At 36.5% G+C, this 21,943-nt stretch overlaps 1 protein-coding gene across 23 annotated transcripts in view; it reads right to left on the bottom strand.

Annotated features, from left to right (window-relative positions):
- The window catches only part of LOC111511127 (calcium voltage-gated channel subunit cacophony), a 230,891-nt gene that overhangs the window by 98,846 nt on the left and 110,102 nt on the right, over positions 1-21,943 (bottom strand). For 16 of the 23 annotated variants that reach the window (XM_074185558.1, XM_074185571.1, XM_074185596.1 and 13 more), the window contains 2 exons: positions 20,538-20,702; positions 10,989-11,099 (listed from right to left, as the gene is read on the bottom strand). In XM_074185558.1, coding sequence (XP_074041659.1) covers positions 10,989-11,099; positions 20,538-20,702 — 276 coding nt within the window. The remainder of the gene's footprint in view (positions 1-10,988; positions 11,100-20,537; positions 20,703-21,943) is intronic. The other 7 variants (XM_074185551.1, XM_074185579.1, XM_074185589.1 and 4 more) reach the window with 1 other exon arrangement.

Here is a 21,943-nt window from a genome sequence, read left to right as displayed (position 1 = left end):
ATAAATAGAATATAATAATGGAGAGATTATAGTCCATTCTTGCAGAAAATCTTGTTTCAATCATCATTTTCAAGCATCATGAGTGTTAATACATATTCATTAAGCGACATGCAAATTCTAGCTATTGAAAACGAAAATGCTACAGGAATATGTACATGCAATGTTAATTGATATTGGGGAAGTAAATATGGGTTTATATATGTGCTGTTCAGAAAGTGTAATTACGACATCTGATGGCTTCACGAGTATGATGAGAATCGTTTTTTATGGGATATAACGTAAAAAAGAAACATGTCATTATTTTCCTGATCAGTATTTTATGTAAAGCTTCTTATGTGCAACACTTTACTGAGTGCACCCACATGCGAGATCTGAAGAAGTAAAATAATAATCATTATAATTATCGATTCGTAAATGTGTTCAAAATGATTTATTATCCGTTAACCAGATGCATGCCGAACGGCAATTCTGGAAAGTTGAAATTTGTGCAAGATAAAGATTAGAATGATATCATTTTCTGCAGAAGATAATTGTGGTACAGGTGAAAATTAAATCTATTATACCGTTAATTCAAATTGGCAGACATACGGAGTAACATTAGCGCAGTCCGTAACTGAAGGTTAAATTATTTTCTACGTAATTTGTGATTTTTAAGTGAAACCCTGAAATTTGTCAATTTTCAATTATGAAATATTGTTTTTGAAACATAATTTATAGTTAATTTGAAAGGAATTCCTTTATATATATATATACGGTTTTTCAATTCGTATATTCTCCATAAGATATATCACAATCAGATATATCATAAACTTTGCCTATGTGCCAGATATCTGACTTTTCGCAGACTTTCCGCAGACAATGATTTTTTATTACCTAGATAAAATCATATGTTTTATTTTTTTATCCACTGCACATTTCCAAAAATAAGATTATAGTTATTTGGAGTTGATTGTTCAGTTAATTATAATTTGAACATAATGTGGCGATAAAACATGATTGCAGAACAGATATTCCTTAATCAGGTAAGAAATGCATTTACTAGATGAAAATATTTTGTTATTTGGATAAAGTGTTATATATCCAATGTAATTCACGATTTGAAACCGAAAATGAAGAGAAACGTAGGTATTGTGTCTACTGAAGAACGGAAAATACCATTCATATACAATTATTTGATTCAAATACTTGACGACGATGCCCTGTATGCGGCCAGAAATTTTGAAAAACCAACATTTGTTTCAATGGAACAGTCAACAAACAGAACTGTATATGAGAGTACAGAAAATCTACATTGAATGATGTAGGTCAATACTTAATGTCAGCGAAATTGATATACTCGTAAATGATTGATATCAATGGGGCAGAGCTTCACCACATTTTGCATCGAAAATAAAAAAACAATTGAGTGCATGTACGAACATGGATTCAATTGTTTTTTATTTGCTCCACCATTTCATGAGTTTGTCTAATATCTGAATATCTGAAATCTACTGAAACAGATCGAATAACATAGAATTAGGCTAGAGCTCAATCGAATCACACTAGAAATGAAAGAAATTCAGCAACACTTTCATTATTTCCAAGTGAGAAATTTCAACCAGTTTGCATTTTTTTTGGATTCAAGATGTTTCATGTTTTTTTTTCACTAAATATCGGACTAGCGAATATAAAAATGTAAAAGAGTCATCAGGAGATAACTAGAATTGAGTCATCTCCTTATGATGCTAACTTGGTTAGCGAAACGTGCTTCGAGATAAAGCATTTTTGTTTCAGCGAGGAAGAAGTGTAAATTCATCTTGTCTAGAAAAAAAATGTACAAACCACATTGAGACGTGAGAAAATAATTGAAAAATCAGTTATTGAGTTTCCATAAACAGATAACAACAAGATAAAACATATTGGATGGGAAGGATTCATTGTAACGATATTTGAATTTTCAGTAAAGTCCAAGATATATAATACCCAATATTTTGTGAATGGATTTTTTTCGAATAATTTTTTGATTGTTCATTGAACATATTCAAATTCGAAAATGACTGATTTGCAGCTAATAGTCTGAAATATTCTAAACCATTCGTTCCTCAACAGCACATATCCTAAGTTCTAGAAGAAAAAAGTATAAACTTTTGTAACAATGACTAGAGAAGCTGTAATTTAATAAAAATTGAAAATGAAAATCTGTATATCGTACGATTGACAGATTTCCATAACGATATTCACAAGTATGTCAAGTGTGGATTACTCAAACTGTCCAAATATTCAACTGACTTTGTGTAGTTACTCTACTATTCGAGATTACTACGAAATAGTATTCTAACATGAAAAATAAAAAAATTACAGATTCTCAATTCAGCGTTGAATAACTATCGCTAGACTAATAATAATCCTACAATGACACTCAATTATTTAGTTCGTGGTAGTCTATTACTATCATTAGCTAGTTCTCACTACATTACATTGAAACAGAGCTCGACTTCTTTCATGGATAAAAAAACCGATTATTATTTATAGTTGAATGGTCGCATCATGTGAGAAGTTTTTGGTGATGGCTGCGAAGGTGACAGCGCTGTAGAAGTCATCAAATCCTTTTCTTTATTGGTATTTTTTTCTCCACAGATATGGGTAGTTGTGTATCATTTACAACTCAGTGATGACCGTTAAAAATGGGCTTGACATCTTCTGAGATTATATGAGTCATTTATTTCATTACTTTAATACTTCCCTGGTCAAAATTCCAATACATTCATGTGAATTTGATAAAAATTCACACTGAATTTGATTATATTTGTCTGTGAAATTCTGAAAAATCAAAGCAAATGAAACAAATCCCTTCAAAAAGTATCGATTTCATATTTATTATCAACATTGTCAAGCATCAGTGGAATAATTCTCAAAACTGTAATGCAGCAAATTGTATTGAAATTTGACATTGATGTCTATGATTAACACAATGACTATGAATATGATTTGAATAATCAAGTTCATTATGAAAACTTAACGAAACATTATTATTCCCAGTGCAAATAATTCCATGGATATGAGCACTGCATGAAATAGTAGTAGTAGTGAAATACTGAAAAAGTAAGAGGTGACAATAACAATATCCTTCACGAGAACATCAACTTTGGATTCGTCAGAAATCTCAAACCAAATATATCAAATAAAATCATAGGTGTAAAAAGGCCAGTCATTCTAAATAAAACTTTTTTTGGTATGAATGCATTGAAATTTCAAACTACCATCAGAAGAAAAAGAATATTAAAACGATACTTAGGTTGATTTTGCAACTAAATGTTCGATACTGTGAGTACTGAAAATCGAAAATTAAGAAATGTTGAGTGGAAGAACAAGCCTGTTCTGTCAATAGAAACGGTTATTATTATTAACAATTGCCACAAAAAATGTTCTGCAAACTGTAGAATTTGATAGAGATATATAGAAATCTACAATGAATTTCCACTGATGTACATGAAATAAAAATTTTCATTTTTCGAAAAATCGTAAAATCACAAAAAGAAATCCGAAAATTTGGCAATCTTGAAAAATAAATGACCCAAGGAAATGCTTTATTTCAAAACTTCTTGCATCAAAACTTATTCTCTTCTCAACATACGTTTCAAGTTCAAGAAAATTACAAAAGTTTTTTTATCATCAACTAAGGAAATTGATATTCTCATTCAGGTGCATTTTTACCGTAGACTGAATCGGAAAAATCTTAGGGAAGTATTAAATAAAAACAGTGTTCAAGTCCACCAGGAAAATACAACAAAGCTTTATATCTGCGAAAGGCAAAAGAGATTCATTATTAGCTGCGGGGTATGCCGTATACTATGCACCTGCGGAAATGTTTATAATAAGTCAGTTTGTACGGGAAGTCATAGAAATCCATAAACTACAACAGAAAAGAGGAGGTGGTAACACTTAACCGGATTTCGAATTCCATACTGAAAGATGCTAAAGTGGCAACAGCGCAATGCAATGTTACGTCATTATCATACATAAACTACAACAGAAAAGAGGAGGTGGTAACACTTAACCGGATTTCGAATTCCATACTGAAAGATGCTAAAGTGGCAACAGCGCAATGCAATGTTACGTCATTAACAGGTAATAACTTTTTGGCCAATAGCAATGCATACAAGGGAGGCGGACTATCTGAGTCAACATAAATCCAATTTAAAAACTAGAAATCACCAGAAAAGGTTAGGACTGACCCCCCGAAATGCAATAACTGCAAGGGGGCCCACACCGCCAACTACCGTGGCTGCTCGGCATATCCGAAGGTACAGCAGAAAGGGAAATCTTCCGCCAGGAAGTCAACCCCTTCAGGAAGACCTGTGGGATCTGGACGCGTCCAGGAGGGGGTCAGCTCTGCTAAGGCTGTATCCAAGGGTGCCAGCAGTACTGCAAAGCACACCTCTTCTCAACCTGAGCCCCCACCTCAGACGCAGGGGTTTCAGACATCTGTGCCGCATTGGACCAGATGAAAAAATTGTTCGTACAATTCTCCATGCTACAGAAAATGTTCACGGTGAATACCGACGTGATAACTGGAACTGCTAATGTCTAGACAACCAACATTGCCTAGATCTCTGAAGATAGTCTTTTGGAATGCTAATGGAATTCTTTCCATTATAACATCGATGTGGCTCTCGTTCAAGAGACGCATCTGAGAAACGAATCCATTATCATTCCAAATTACAGATTCTACCACAGAATTGTGGTAGAATCTGTTCAGACAGACTAGGCCTGACGTACTAGACATCGCGCTTCTCAGAAATATCTCTCTGTCTAGCAAAATTTACGTTGTGTCGGAAATGGATTCCGATCATAATCCTTCTCCTGATTACCGCATGATATCTAAAATATCTTCACAACCCAGCTCGGAGAAATGCGCGCCCTTCCTGAGGCACTTTGCTCTCCCAGCGAACTCGACGTGGAAGTTGAACGTTTCGAGCTTTCGAGAGGCCACCTCCAGGGAGAAGTGTCCGCTGAGGAGCTACAATGAGTTTCCCCCTCGTATCAAAACCATGATACGAGAGAGAAATCACCTGAGAAGGCTTTATCAGCGAACCCTCTTCCCAGGAGATAAAATTGCAGCAAGTAGGATGGCCAACTAAGTTAAACAGGCCATCATTGATCACCGAAACGAAAGGTGGGAGGAGCTCTTGGAATCCTTTGAACCTGGGAGTGACGAGCTTTGGCGAGTCATCCGTAGACTCAAGGGGAAGAAAACTGCTTTCTCACCCATTCACGGAGAGCGCGGAGTGTGCTACTCCCCCGCCGACAAAGCGTTGGCCTTTGCTGACACGATGGAACGTCAGTTTCAACTTAACGTTGACGACAATGACGACATCGATCGCCATATTCTGCTGAAAGATCGGGTTCACCGTATCCTCAGGAAAGATGACGATGATAACATCCGCCCGGCTCCTGTGGAGGAACTGAAGCGTTACATCAGGGCCGCAAAGGCCAAGAAAGCTCCGGGGGTCGAGTCAATAACCAACAAGTTGTTGAAGAGGCTTCCGGAAAATTGCGTTGAAAACCTGCTGTACATCATCAACAGCTCGTTGACCCTCAGATACTTCTCCAGAAGGTGGAAGCATGCGATCGTCGTCATGATCCCAAAACAGGGCCAGAACACCCTGTTCCCGCAGAACTATCGCCCGATCAGTCTGATCTCGTCGGCGGCTAAGCTGGCTGAAAGAGTTGTTCTCCAAAGGCTTAACGAAGAAGTTGAGGACCGAAATGTTCTGCCTGATGAACAATTTGGAGAACACTCCACTGAGTTACAGGCTCTAAGGCTGGTCGAAAACACCATTCACGAGTTAAACACTAATAAAAAAGTGCACTTTATACTATTAGACATCTCGAATGCTTTCGACCGTGTATGGCACGAAGGCCTGATCCGGTGGATTGGGTCTTTTCTGAAAGACAGAAAATTTCAGGTTAGAGTAGAGGGATCTCTGTCTGACAACAGAGAGACCCTCGTTGGAGTGCCACAGGGAGCCGTGCTCTACCCGACGCTGTATTCACTTTACACCAGTGACCTTCCGAGGACTGAGCGTATAAAGATATCACTATACGCCGATGACACAGCTTTTCTAACATCTTCCATGGGTCGAGTGCCCGGTTTCGTCTATATGCAACGTGCATTAGACGACTTCGAGCGCTGGTACCTCGATTGGAAAATCCGAGTGAACCCGGATAAGACTCAGGCGATAACCATGGGAAGATTGAAATCTTCTCCGGCCAGAAAAGTGAGAATCTCTGGAAGGGAGATTGACTGACAAGCGCGGGTAAAGTACCTCGGTTTTCTAATAGACATTTGGCTCACTTGGAACCCGCACATCATGTGCGTTAAAAAAAAGATCGAGGGTCGGATAGTTTGTACTCTCTGATCAACAGGTAATCCAAAATGAGCCTCAAAACTCAAAACCAAAATTACTATCTACAATACGATGTCATCATGTATGCTTCAGGCGTCTGGGGACAAGCGGCTACGTATATATCTCCACTTTGAAGATATTGCAAAACAAGTTAATGAGGATGATAGTGAATGCTCCTTAGTTTGTGCGGAATGAAGCAATCCGCAGAGATTTTCAGCTACCTTCCATTCGACAGTCCATTCAGTCGAGGAATCAGCGAGTTTTCGATTGCGCAGAAATTCATGAAAACCCATTAGTTAGAGAAGTTATGGATTATACTGTAGAAGACCCCTCTCAATATAGAAGGCCCCGACACTCTGTCGAATGAGGCCCATATGTCCCCCGTTAACGGACGAATAGCTTTTTCATCCATCCCACCCTGGCTGGGTGGGATGGATGAAGCTATACACCGCGAAAGGCCGCACTGATGTCTGTGGACATTCATGCCGTCATCCCATTATCACCTCTGTCAGTCATGACCCATTTGTCTCTGACAAACATCAGTCAAAAGTGTAAGGGAGCCAGGCTCCAACCTGTCCGAAATCAAGAAAGCTGTCACGAAATCACCAGTTACTGGTGAATTATCAAGATGAATAAACCTCTGAAGAAGCCAGCCACTTATGCTGGCGAAACGTTAGGATGCAGTTCCAAACTACGACGGCCTCCAAACCCGAATGAAGATAGTAACACTGAAAATCTTGGCCGTGAAAGCCACAACCAATTTATCTCATCCAAAGTTTTTCCAATAATTTGCAACCCCTCTTGCAACATAGAAATGAGTGGAAAATTGGAAAAAATGCATATTCCTACCTATAAAACTAAAAACTAAATGTATTAAGTAGTGATGATATCATTATTTCCTTCTGTAGGAAGTGACTTTATGATATTATTATATAAATTATTCGATGTCCCGTAGATAAAAGTTATGAAATATCTCACCATCGTAAACAGAAATATACCTTCGATACGAATCAATTTTTATTTACTGATATTGCATGTTTCTATAGCAAGCATTAGTTTCGTCGAAAAAAAAATCAAGAAGAATGCTTTCTGTATTACGACTCTCAGACGACAATATCCAAAATGTGAAGAATATTGTTTGTTTCTGATCGTACTTTGAATAGGGACCTAGAGTATTTGAAATCTCTTCTCAGAAATGAGTACATTTAAAGAATGTCATAGCTTCTAAAAGTTGAGGTGCCAACTCAAACACTTCTATGCCAATCTACAAGTCATTAATAAGAATATGCCCGACTCACGATCGAAAAGTCGTGAGTTCGATCCCAACCTCGACCAGATATTTTTCTCCAGAGAATTTATCTAGTTGAAGCTGGGATGATTCTGCAACGTTACATGGCTGACGGACTGCGAATAGCCATAATGCTCCCTAGGTGGCTCGGGGAGTTATTAACATTGCCTCTCCAGGACCCGAGGCTAATGACCAATGCAGTCCATGCCGATGACACCCAAGAAAAAAAAATAAGATTATGGACCAATAATTTACAGGGTTATTCAAATTGGAATCTATGCATGAGGATATCGTAAACGATAAAAGGCAGAGAGCAAATTCAATTACGACAAATTTGCTTATTTTCGGGTGCTATTGAACGATGTAGAGAACTTTTTTCGGTTTCGGAGATTATACTGTATCTTCTTTATTTGCTGAGGTAATGACAATTTCCCTTCACTTTGCCATTGAAGCGTTTGTTATGCTATCAGAGTATCAACATATAATTTAAATATAACGCGCACGTTGGGGCACCCTCAACTGTGCAATTTCGAAAACGGACCTATTTTTGACAAATTGGTTACCGTGGATTTTGAAATTTCTTCCTGACGTTTCGCTGGCGCGAGTGGCTAGTTACATAAGAGGTTTATACATCCTTGATTGATATCCGAAGACTGAATATTACGGTTTCGTAATGCGTATTTGTACTGTGTCAGATAGTTTGGAGTGCTACTACCTGTACCTTGATTAGGTAATTTGTCGGTAATATTCTTGGCTCTTTTCTACCTGCTGTCCAGCTGTTTGCTATCCTTGAACTTCTCAGAATGGGATTCCATATTCGATTGGGGTTCACCACTCCTTTTCTGTTGAAATTATTCGTGTGTTTGTGGATCCCTATTGCCTCCCGTACCAGTTGGCTATGGTATCCCTGGTTGGGGGCAATGATTTCTGTGTTTTCCTTCGCTGACTGCTTGTTCTGCCAAAGCCGACTTGTCCGTTTGACCCAGTCCGCAGATCATTTCATCCTCCCCAAGTCTTGTTCCCATGGATATTTTTGTGGTTCCGATATATATCTCCCCACAAGTGCACGGTATGCGATAGACCCCTGCTGCTGATAGTGGGTCCCTTCTGTCTTTGGCCGATCTGAGGCTTTGTTATATTTTCCTGGTTGAAAACTGTTTTAATGTCGTGTTTTCCCAATATTTCTCCAATTATGTCTGTGACTCTAGGGATATATGGTAGATACGCGCGTGCAACGATCTGTTCCTTTTCTCCGTTTTGAACCAGTTTCATGTCTTTGTTGATCTCGGGCGCACTGTATCCATTCGATCTCACGGTCACTCGAAGGTGTTTCAGTTCTTCCTAGATGCTTTGGTTCACATATTTTTCGAGCCCGTTCCATTGGAGTGGAGATGACTTCTCTCTTCTGGCTGGGACGGTGGTTTGATAGTGTTTGTAGTTAGGTACCTATCTGTGTGCGTGGGTTTTCGGTACACTTTGTAGGTTAGTCTAGCTCGTGTACCGGTATACTTTGTGGATTAGTCTAGATAGTGTATCGAAAACCCACGCACATGGATAGGTATCTACACACACTATCGAACCACAATCCTAGCCAAAAGAGGGGAGTCATCTACACTCTAACGGAACGGGCTCAAAGGATATGTGAACCAGAGATCGAATGGATACAGTGTACCCGAGATCAACAAAGTCATAAAATTGAAGAGTCAAACGGTTCAAAACAGGGAGAAAGATCAGATGGTTGCACGCGCGTATCTGACATATATCTCTAGAGTCACAGACAGAATTGGAAAACTATTGAGAAAACACGACATTGAAAAATTTTTCAAATCCATCAGGAAGATACAACAAAGCCTCAGATTAGCAAAAAACAGAAGGGACCCACTATCAGCAGCGGAGGTCTATTGTATAACGTGCACTTATGAGAAGGTATATATCGGAACAACCAAAAGATCCATGGGCACAAGGCTGAAGGAGCATGTAAGAAACTGCAGACTGGGTCAAATGGACAAGTCGGCTGTGGCAGAATATGCACTCAGTAAAGGAAACAGAACAGAAACTATGAAACTCAACCGAATGTGAAATTCCATTCTGAGAAGTTCAAAGATAGCAAACAGTAGGACAGCAGGTAGAAAAAAGTCAAGGAATGTTACCAACAAATTACCTAATCCAGGTACAGGTAGTAGCCATCCAAACTACCTGACACAGCATACATACACGTTACCAAACCGTAATATTCAGTCATCGAAAAATCTACGGCCTTCAAAACTGGAAAATAATAACAATGGCAATGTTTTATCCGTATATCATTATCGGTGTGGACCTTTATTTTTTATTTCGATTCTGATAACTACTCAAATGAAACTAATTTCGTCTTCCTGATTCTGAATAACTTCACTCAAAATATTCTCAGAAGTTCGAAAAAAATTGTAACTTTCATGTCCCGGCTCTATATTGGCATTCGCGGGAGTCGGTCAGCAATAAAAATACGAGTTTTCCTTCAAGAAACATGAGAGGAGTCGAAACCCTGTATAAAAAATTATGTATTCATATTATGTTAGTACAATAGGTGTTTCAGTAACAAATAGCAGATTTCTGAAATTTTTTGTTTTTTGCGTGTGCCTACGGAACCAAAATAGGCATGATTCAACCTACTTTCTCTCTCTCTCTGTCTCTCTTACCGTTTACGAGACCCCAGAAATACATTCTAATATGAATTGAACTGCATAACTCGCAGAGAAGACGCCATATCAAAACCAGTTTATTGAAAAAAAGCACTGTTTGGTATTATACATGGATGAAACGCTTTTGGACTATGATTTCATCTAGTTAGTATTTATAAATGAATGTAATTGATGGAAATGTTCCTTGTTCTTAAATTCTTTAATTCAACATTGAATTGAGTGTCTCTAATTTTGAATTATCAACAGTGGTAACATTACTTTCATCCTATGGTGTGAGGTAACCCACGTAGAATTGCAGAGATAGACATTATTATGACATAAAATGTATGTGAATGTTTCAACCCCGTTCACTGTTTTTGAGAGAGTGGTCACCGAAAAAATTATTTTCATACATATAGATATACAAATTAAGTCTCTTTCATTTCATTTTCATATAAACTGGTATCTAACAACAACCGATATTCCTACAGTAGGTATTTAATATTTGATCGGTATCAACGATTTTCGGCAGACGGAAAATGATTTTGAAAATATTAACTTTTTGATTTCAATAATTTCATAACTCCACATCACGAATAATTGAGTGTCAAGTTGAATGGCTACTATCCAACGAAGCCCGTTGTTCCTTACCCGTACGCCAAAGGCTAGAATCTTGAGAAAACACTCTACTGTGAACATTCCTGTAAATCCCCAGTTGAGGTACTTCAATGTTTTGGTGTAGGTGTCTCCCTGCTTGTCATACTGTTAACAAGATACGCATTTGGCATAAAGCCACTTTTTATCGTAACAATATTCATCTAAAGATAGAAATACTTCGTATCCCAATAAAATATGTTCACTCGAAGTAACAGAATAGTACGCACATTTTTCTTTTAATCAAATTCCCATTCTTTCGTTGTTTCAGTTTTGTTTCAGAAAAAGATTTATATGAGTTCAAAATACAATCATTTTCCGAAACAATTTGATTACGATCTGCGTTTCATTTCTGATATTTCAATTATGAATAGTGTGTACTTGAAGAAACATGTAAAATACGAAAAGGGATGCTCATAGTGCGGTAGTACCATAGTACTTCCTGTGAAAAGATACGAAATGAGACTAAAGTTCATCCAAATTACTATCGTATCAATATCGATGAAATCGTTTCATCTGTTTATTTTTCGTAGGTTTCATTTGACATGAGGAATTCTCAAAACTATCATCGTGCCTTCGTGCCTTAATTGGTTCATCACCAAGTGGACCGAACCTTTTCAACCTTTTTGTTGAAACAGTTAGTTTTTACAGGATACGTTACATCAATAATCTAGTAAGCATATGTTGAGCCTTTAACATCCTTATTGTAATTTCATTACCTTATTGTAATTTCATTACCTTATTGTAATTTCATTACCAGTGTACTGCCTTACTCTCATAGTCCAGTTCACTAAGTGTTATTTCAAAAAATTAGGGTTCGCCCTCATAGAAAATTATGATTGAGGTATCATCCGATTCATAATTTCATTTCCAGAAACTTACGATTTTAGCCAAGTTTCATTCTCAACTACAATAACTCACACGAGGATTCGAATAAAAGACTCACTCATGGCCAGGAGCATTTTCAATTTTATTTTTTCATATAAAATTCAGTTTCTGAAATATTTTTTTTTCATTAAATAGTGTTGAAAGTAATTTGGAATTCCTAATGAAGCTTGATGTGACACGTACTGTACGTGTAACTTTGACCTACGGGTTTTCTCTGGTATTCACCGGGTCCAAGTCGAAGTTAACTTCTTGTCGTCATCAGAAGGCATGATAATAATAATAGTGCCTTAGCGGCAGTTTTGCCGCACTGTGGGAGAAGGCTGTCATTCTTGCCTCACTGAGCTTGCTTAGGGCACATGATTTTCTTGGGGGATATGGCTCAACCAGCGCAGCCCTAGTTCGAAAATAATAATAATTATAATAGGAGTTTGTATCCCAAATCGTCCGTTCCGCGGTTGTACTTTCCCCGACAACAAGGAAGCCGTGAACTTTTGAGTTTTTAGTTTCTACATGACAGAATGTAGAGTCATTAGAAGTTTTCTGCATGGTCCGCCACCATGAGAGCAGGATCTTCAGGGCAGCTGCCCAAGCGACTGATGAACTCGGTTTAGTTTTCGACACTGAACGAGGTGATCACAGCTTTGTCACTGAGTCGGAACCCGTTTATTAAAATATCCATATAGAAGCCGCAACACAATAATAAGCCAATGCATGGGGATCTCAGCTTATCGAAGCGCCTAACTTTCGCTATCTTCGGGTCGAGTGAGCTGAAGTAGGAAACTGAGGGGCTCATCATGGCCTGACAGAAGTGGTGTTTCTAACACCTCAGTCTCAGAGTATATAAGTTCCAGACACAATTTGCAAGGTCTGTTGCGAGGCGCCTGAGATCTTGATGCACTTGCTGTCAGCATGTCCAGCTTAATACCGTCGTCGTGAGCGTTTCTCACTAACTTCGGCACTTTAACGGTAATGACGAGACATCGGTGTTGCTCTACGCTGAGGAAGATATTGAATCCCTTATGGGAACGGGAAGTGCCACATCTATTGAAACTATTCGTTCGCCACCCTCGGACGAATACAAGCTAATAAGCCTGAAGTAATTTTTCTCGACCATCGTGTAGTTTTTAACCCCTGGCGACAAGAATATCTTCCGAAAAGAAAAGGAAAAACGAATAAAATATCGAGATTTTTTCTTCAATTTCCGAAGACTATCCAGACCTCTCTATCAGGATAGTTGTTTTGATTATTGGAATCATTGGCGAAATGATGCCATTTCTACTTTCAAATCTCAATATAATGCTGGCTTAATCGAATAGAACTGGCCGATACTTGATGAGAATCCATATTGAAATTAATACACTTTAATTTTGTATGTAATTAATATTGTATGATTTTCACTTTATAGTGAATGATTTTCACTATAAAGTGAAAATCATACATCTCTACTTTCAAATCTCAAGATAATGCTGGCTTAATCGAATAGAACCGGCCGATACTTGATGAGAATCCATATTGAAACTAATACACTTTATTGTATGATTTTCACTATAAAGTGAAAATCATACATCACACGTGTCGCGTTTCTGTAAAAAACGCGACACGTGTTTCGCTATACAATAGCTTTTGTAAAACCCTTTATAGTGAAAATCATACAATAAAATGTATTTCTCAGTTTTGTACATGTTGGCTTGCCGCACTGAGGCCGAAATTTTAGCCGGAAAATGCAGAAAACTGCATTTTCCGGTGATACCGTAAGCTCACTGCTTGGTGGTCTCATGTCCCCACAATTATTATCAGTCTTTGACTGATAATGCTGGCGCACCCTTCTAAATGTATCGAGAATTCAGGGGATAGGCCGGTCCAGCATAAAAAATAATAATTGTATTGAGAATAATGATAATATTAGAGCATTTATTGCTCATTTATAGATAAAATGGGAAATACAATAAATTATAATTCATAAATTGAGAGTGCATGAAAACTCAAACTGAGTTACCGTTAACATTGAATATAGACTCTAGATTTATTTTTCAACCCACGTACAGGAGAGAATATCACATATATTGGAGCTTTAGGCATGATGTTAGTTTGTGCCCGTTTACAAATGAAAGTGCAGTTTAATCAAGATGATCGCCTGAACACAACTACGAGTATATTATTTTATGATAGTAACTCCCAAGAATCGATTGCATTGTTCAAAAATATTATGCAAATCTGTGCTCTGCGTTTCTGTATCTTTGTATTAGGTTGTTTCGAAAGCATTGTCCGTTTTATTGTCATGTATTTTTGTAGCTCCATATCTAGATAAATATTTATTCTACTGTGTCATGGTGTATACTGATCGATATACTGTAGACTGTTTTAATTTGTTGGCTCTTCTCGGCTCATTACTATATGATGTCGTTAAGCGATTTTCGGCAAATTGAACCAAAGCGCTACTGAAACATCTCAAAAAATTACTCAGGCATTCGGCAATGATAGTATTCGATCAATTACCAAGGTTTTGCTCACTGTTTTCTTCGATTACCTTGACGTAGTGAATCAGGAGTTTTTCCAGACACCGTATTCACCAGGTTTGGTCCCCTGTGATTTTTTCTGTTCCCAAGATTGGAAAGACCCATGAAAGGATGGCATTTTGAGACGATTTAGGAGATAAAAACTGAAACGCTGAGAGAGCTCAAGGACGTACCGAAAAGTGAATATGAGAACTGCTTTGAGGATTGGAAAACACGCTGGCACAAGTGAATTTCATATAAGGGTGACAACTTTGAAAGGGGCAATATAGGAATTGATGAATAAATAATTTTTGTTGAGAAAAATGAAAATTCACAAACAGCATAAAGTGGTAGGTACTTGAATACGGTGGAAGTGAATATCTCACACTTCCCTGGCCCGCCTCCGTACAGGGCTATCAAAATCTATAGTGGAAATAGGTGGGACTGATCGTTCATATAATAACATTTTTTATTGAATATTTAGGTAACCCGAAATTAATTTTTCAAGGATGTTGTGGTGAAGAAAGGGCGAACGGAGATTGATTTGTTCTCGGTCTCAACTCTCGACATTTCAAACAAGTATGAACACTCTGGAAAGTTGAAATCTATGGATGAAATAGGAACTGTCAATGCTTCCAATATGATTATCTTTTGAGTATTTCGAAACTCTATATCATGTAACAAATTCTCATTAAAGTCAAAATTATGAGTTCCCTTCCGAATATTCATAAGAAATCATGCTCAGTTTTCAATCCGATATTTCATTCTTGTTCGACACTTTCAACATGCCATTGAAACACAAAAATTATATTGATTTTTCGATTACAGATAGCATTTGCGTTATTCTATCTTTCACGTGGAAACTCTATACATACTACAATAAATATCAAATAGATATGACACACTTTTCTGTCACACAAATACCAAATAACTGAAAGTAAAATACCCCGAACTGTATATATTGGAACTGTATTAATTTGGAAAGTATCCACCCTGGATATTCTTGAAACTGATACGTATATTTTTTATTTTTTGGCTATATTTGGAATAATTATGGAGTTTCAACTCTTCGTATGAACATTTCTGTTGTTCTGATGTCTTAAGATGTTTTGTACGTTGTTTATTACGTAGATTACAACTCCTACTTCCTAATTGGACTATTTTGCAACCTGAATGGACGGACGGATTGTTAATGACTTTAACTGTCTTTTTTAACCTTTTTTTTCAGGTACTGTCCCTCGTTTGAGCAAGTCATCCCGCTTGTTGAGTGACCTTTGTTTTTCAATTAAAATGACTTCTTTAATTTGCCAGATTCAGGGATTGTTCATTTGGGTTATCCGTTCGGTAGACTCGAATTTTATTCTATCTCCTTTCTGGAGATAGCTTGAGAATGGAAACCAAAAAAAACTCAACAAGCGAGATGACTGGATGAATATTTCAGTGTGTTTGATTATATAGATCATATATTTTTTGAACACTCTGAATTTATGCGATTTGATTGATTGTCGGTTTTATGTCACTTGAAAAATTCGCTTACCCGGTGACTGAATACGTCGAATGTAGGACGAATATGGATGAGAAATACAGTAAAAGTACTAATTATATTCAAAGACTGTTATACAACTCAACTTCATTTTCAAGTGATATAAAACTGAATCAATTAAATCGCATAAACTCAGAGTGTTCAAAAAATATATGAACTATATAATCAAACACATACTCTCATTGAACTTAGGTTCAATAACTTAATTTACTCTAAGTAAAGTCTTTGAATACGTTCAACTTTTCGACCATATCTTGTAATCTGCAGAGAAGACCTCTCGTAAACGTCCTTTGTTGCATGTATATATTCAGTATCTTCGCTTATACTTTCTTCTAGATTTCTTTCTTCGTTTCAGCGTTCGAAGAACTGATCCCTTTGATATTTTTGATTTCACTAATCGTGTTTCATTGTCGCGACCAAGTATAAATTCTTCAACATAAGCTAATCGCCATTCCTGTCATTTCAGATTATCAGCTCCAATTAGTACATCACCAAGTTTGAATTCCCTCTAGAAGAACTTTTTTGACGATAATTTGAGTTGTCCCAAATATTCGATTCTGAATCTTTTCCGAAGGTGAGTTTCATTCTGTACCTTATTTGTCTTCTCAAATCTGCGACTATATCTGGAACTCCACATCCTGAAATTTCCTTAAGAAACATAGCGGAAGTGAATGGAACAAGATCTTTACTCTCTACATGCAAATAAGTGAGAGGCCTTGAATTCAGTATAGATTGACAATCACAAAGGATTGTGGGTAATTTCTCATAAGTTAGACTGGCTTCACCTAAGACTTTTTTGAGTAAATTTTTCATGATTTTCGCTGCAACAAAATTTGTACCCTTATCGCTATATAAAGTTGATGGTCGTTCTTTTCTGGCTACAAATCTTCTTAATGATTGTAAGAATACATCTGTAGGAAGTGACGATAGGAGTCCCAAGTGGACAGCTCTATAAATAGCACACGTATATAAACATAACCAAGCTTTTTCCTAACAAAATTTTCCAACTGAGAGTCGTTGACCCCTTCGGAGGCTTACTTCTGCAGAAATTTTATGATGCATTTTTCCGCCAACTCTATTTCTATCAGAGACAGTTTTCCATCAAAACGTTTTCCACTCATACGGCAGTTTACAACACATCTTCTGATCCAACCAAGAACTCGAATAATTTTAGTAAAATTCGAAATTCGTTCATAATACCAGGAAAAATCGACAATCGATGATAAATTAGTTGAAGTACTAATCACTTTCTCAGACTCGAGTGTCTTATCGTCTCTGATGTAGTGTTGACTGGGCCAGTGTTTTTGAGATTTCTTGAACCATCAATATCACCCCTCCCTCCATTCCACCACTCCAATAGAAAAGGTGATTACGAATTAAAGCCATCAACAACCGATTATTCAAGTAACATAATCGTCCAAATAGGAACCTTATTGCTATAGGTAATAGACGCAATAAAAATAATAAAAACATCTTCATACTTACATATCCAAACACCAGTTATGTTCATATAAAACACTAAAATATCTTAAAAAGGCCATCGGAGATGTTGACGTCCATTTTCGAAAAATACAGAACAGATATTTTTCATTCGATGAATTTATTATAAAATGTTTTTTTGATTTCTTAAATACCTACTCAGATGGAATACTTTCCAACAATGAAAATAAATAATGATTCATAACTTTAAAAACGTTTCTCAGTGGTATTTTACTTCCCGTGAACAAAAAAAAAGCTTTTTTGCTCATCTCATAGCATAATGTGCACGATGCGGTCACTAGCAAATTGTGTGTTCAGTGTGTGTGTGGGTGTATGACATTTTCCATATCCAGTTAGTAAAGATAGTTTCTGCCTGCCGACTTTCAGACTCATTTACAATTAATCCAAAACTCACAAGGAATGATAAACTAACATAATATTTCAAGATATTTGCGACACACTGATTTAGAAAATTGGAAATGTTCTTATGGATTTGAAGTGAAGAAAAACACAATTGGAATTCGTTTTCTCATCTATAACTTGATTCATTTAGTCCAGAATATTTTTTCAGATGCGAAAGACGAAAATGAGTATAGCATCACGTTGATTTACGTTGATTGGCGACCCTGCAAAGATAATTGAAAAAGTTATACTCCGTCACTTGACCGGTAGGTGGCGCTTTATGAGCAGTATGAGCCAAGCAAATTCAGTTCGAATGTTGAATAAAAAAGATCTGTCGTCACTAGTTTGTGAAATAGTACATTGAGCTTACAATTAAGTTATAACTAATACCTATGTGATTTTTCTTCAAAAATGGTGTCGTCGGAAATCATAATTCATGTATAGCGCGGTCCTAAAGTAATTGATAAATTCATTTTCTACGTGTTCATGAATGAGAATGAAGAATCCTGAAACAGGTCAGTTTTTTTATTCAAAAATACACTTTTCCGATAAAATTATTCAACTGTCCCATCAACCTTCTAGAAGCTATAGCTATCCTTATAAAAATTTTGAATAGAAAGGGTAACGTGTGATACTTCCTTTGAAAGTTTTTTTAATTCTCTATGCACCCACATGGTGTTTTTGATTTTTGAAATGAGATATTCGAGAAAAATTTATTTTATATAATACAAACAGAGATCTCCCTCGTGACAAATACCTGTCACGGTTTACTAGTCTATCAGTTATTTTGTTGACAGAAAAAGTAGCATCAGATGTTATTGTGACATTTGAATGTCACAAAAAGATTAGACGTATTTGATATTTAGTTAGTTCGCTAGACCTCTCCAATTATTTGTATTGTATTTTGTTATAAATATTTTCTTTGAGAGTTTATAAACGTAATCGTGAATTGTTTCGAAATGCGCCTATCTGAGACCCAAAGAATTGAAATATTGATATCACTTGGGGTGGGTGATAAAACAAGAAGACAATCTTAGGTATGTAGAATATTTAATGAGAAGTATCCTGACCATCACATTTTCCAGTCTACAGTGAGTAGAACAGAACAAAAATTTCGTGAATTTGGAACTATCAAAGATCTTTCCAAAGCTGGGAGATCAAAAATTAACAACAAAAAATTGGATGTTCTATTATCTTTTGAGAAAACCCCGCAGACACCTACAAGAGAAGTAGCTGGTGATAATGATATATGTAAAATTTCTGTATTGAGAATTTTGAAAACACAATAAATACCATCCATATGAAAATCAACTACATCAAGAACTGAATGAGGATGATCCTGATCATAGATTAGAATTTTGTTTACCTTACATTGAACGGTGAACGAGCAAAATTGTCGGTATTGGAGTACGCAAAATCCGCACTGGATGAGGGAAGGTCACACTCAGTATCCTACTGAAGTGAACGTTTGGGCTGGCATATTGAATAACAAAATAATTGCACCATATTTTTTTGAGGGGTCAAAAACTGGGGCTAGTTACTTGGATTTTTTACAGAATGTTTCAGTATCTAGCACAGTTTTCCTGATCGTGTTAACACCGCAGATAATAATAGAAATATATGTTTTCAACAGAATGGAGCTACACCACATCATGCAGTAGCCGTACGAGATTATCTGAATCAAGTTTCTTCCCGTCGATGGATCGGCAGATGTGACGAAATTGAATGGCCAGCCCGTTCTTATGATCTGACTCCACTTGATTTTTTTGTGTTGCTATTAAAAATAAAAAAAAGTACATGAGGAAATCAACTAATATTAATGAACCAAAACACCGCATCAAGTAAGAAATCTATTAAATCACCGCAGATATGTTGCAAAACATTGTCGAAGAATTTCTACACCGTCTGTTTTTTGTCAGGAGATGAACCGTTCCTATTTTGAGCGTATGCTTTGGACTGTTATATTTCAAATATTGTTGAAAGCGTTAAACTTTATTTCGTTCAAATTGAACAATTGAATTTTTTTTGTTACCAACGTCCAATCATGAAAATTACCTGATTACTGAACACCCTTTCTAATGAGGTATCATACGCTACCTCTGAAGGGTCGATGGGGCAGTTGAATGATTTTATTGAAAAAGTGTATTTTCAAATATAAAATTCATTAATTTCTTTCAGGACTTTTCATTTGCATTCATAATAACATAGAAAATGAATTCATCCGTTTCTTTAGGACCACACTGTATATGAATTCACGTGAAATTCGTTGAAAATTAAATGACATTGTAAGAATTATTGAAACTGCTTTAGATATTGATTGCATTTGAAAACATATTGCATGTTATTACCTTACATAGTTCAGTTCAATGAAACTCTTTGAAAAATATATAAGTATTGCTCTTTTATGTTCACTGGAATGAAAAGTATATTCTTGTGCCGGCATGCCTTATTTCAACTTCACAAAAAGTCTGTGTGAAGATTTGGCAACAAGTACATGTACCATGTTCTACGATGTTTGCGGAAAATATTCCTGCAATTTCTACTGAAGGACTAAGTAGCTCAAAATATCGTCTATTATATAATATTGGATAAATATAAGGATTGTATGGATTGATTACGATTATAAATTGATTTATTTTATATTCTCAGTGGTCGAAAATTAACAAGTTTGATAATTCCCATGAATTTTGGATACGAAAACATTTATGTATAATGACAGTATATAATAATGAAACTCACCTTCATCATCAGTAATAAAGTATTGAACACTATCAACATCATAATAAAATATTCGAATGGTGTCGACACGACGACCCTCCAAATCTTATACTTAAAGCTATTTCGCTTATTTGGCATATACCTCTCTAATGGACGAGCTTGTATGGTGAAGTCTATACAGGATTTCTGAAAAAAAATTGGTATCAATTTCTTCTGCATAGATTTTGGTTTCAAGAAAAATTCTATTCAGTTGAAGCGGAACACTGAAACACTCCCTTTATCAAAAATCAACCGTTTCTCGATATATTTCAGTTTTTTTTGTAAAAATAAATCATGTGCATGTCCAATATAAAACTTCGTGCTACGAAAGCTCTACTTCGGACAGTAACAGTAACTAATTATTCAACCGCTCCATCAAGATGACAGCAGTACATAAAGGGCCCTTGCATTATCCCTAAGGAGCAAATAAGTGAGTTTCAATGTAGCAATTCGGATAATTCATCATTTCCTAAATAGAGTCAACATATTTTTCTTGAAAAGTCTACCGCGAAAACAACAGGTGCTTGCAACAAAATTAACCCAGAAACATTTCATAATGTAAGAAATTAATATTCATTATTGTTGAGTAGTGAATGATATGAGCATTCAGTGGGTTTTGAATGCATTTTTTTTTGGAATGATGATTATTGTTTTGTTTGTTTTTCCTTTCTGTTGGAAGATTGCTCGCGTTGAGCATATTCTCAAAAAGGGCAAGAAAAATATTTTAAATAGATAACTATAGACCAGTCGCTTTGCTATCAGTGATATCAAAAAGCATAGAAGAAGTCGTCAACCACCATATCCTCAAATATTTGAAAGGCTTCAACATCTTGACCGATCATCAGATCATCAAAGATCAACAAGCGACCTTCTATCGTATGTCACCCATATTTGGAATAACGCAATCGAGAAACATGGAGAATCAAAAACTGTTGCGCTTGATATTTCTAAGGCTTTTGACCATGTGTGGCATGAGGGTTTGCTGGCTAAACTTCGATGCTATTGCTTGTCAGATCATTTTTGTGTATGGCTCTTCAGCTTCCTGAAAAAAAGTTCTCTGAAAGTGACCGTCGTTGAATATTTTTCGAATACATTCACCATCAACGCTGGTGTTCCCCAGAGATTCATATTGTTTCCAACCCTCTTTTTATTGTATATCAACGACTTATTGGAGAATACCACGAATCCAATATATTGCTTTGGTGACGACAGCACACTTGTCTCGTCATTCCATTTACATTCCAGGACGTCGGCTACGGCGAGACACATCTTCACCGGCAGGAGGAGGTTGCATATCTTAACAAGGATCTAGAAGTGATTTCGAATTGGGGTGAAGTAACCAGGTTCAATTCAGTGCCACAAAAACCCAGGAATTGGTTTTCTCCAAG

The sequence above is a fragment of the Leptinotarsa decemlineata genome, unplaced genomic scaffold (assembly GCF_025532065.1).
Source record: "Leptinotarsa decemlineata unplaced genomic scaffold, Ldec_3_MD MMD2_P_RNA_scaffold_2, whole genome shotgun sequence".
NCBI lineage: Eukaryota > Metazoa > Arthropoda > Insecta > Coleoptera > Chrysomelidae > Leptinotarsa > Leptinotarsa decemlineata.
The sequence above is the reverse complement of the archived record's forward strand: the minus strand, read 5'-3'. Positions and strand labels throughout refer to the sequence as shown.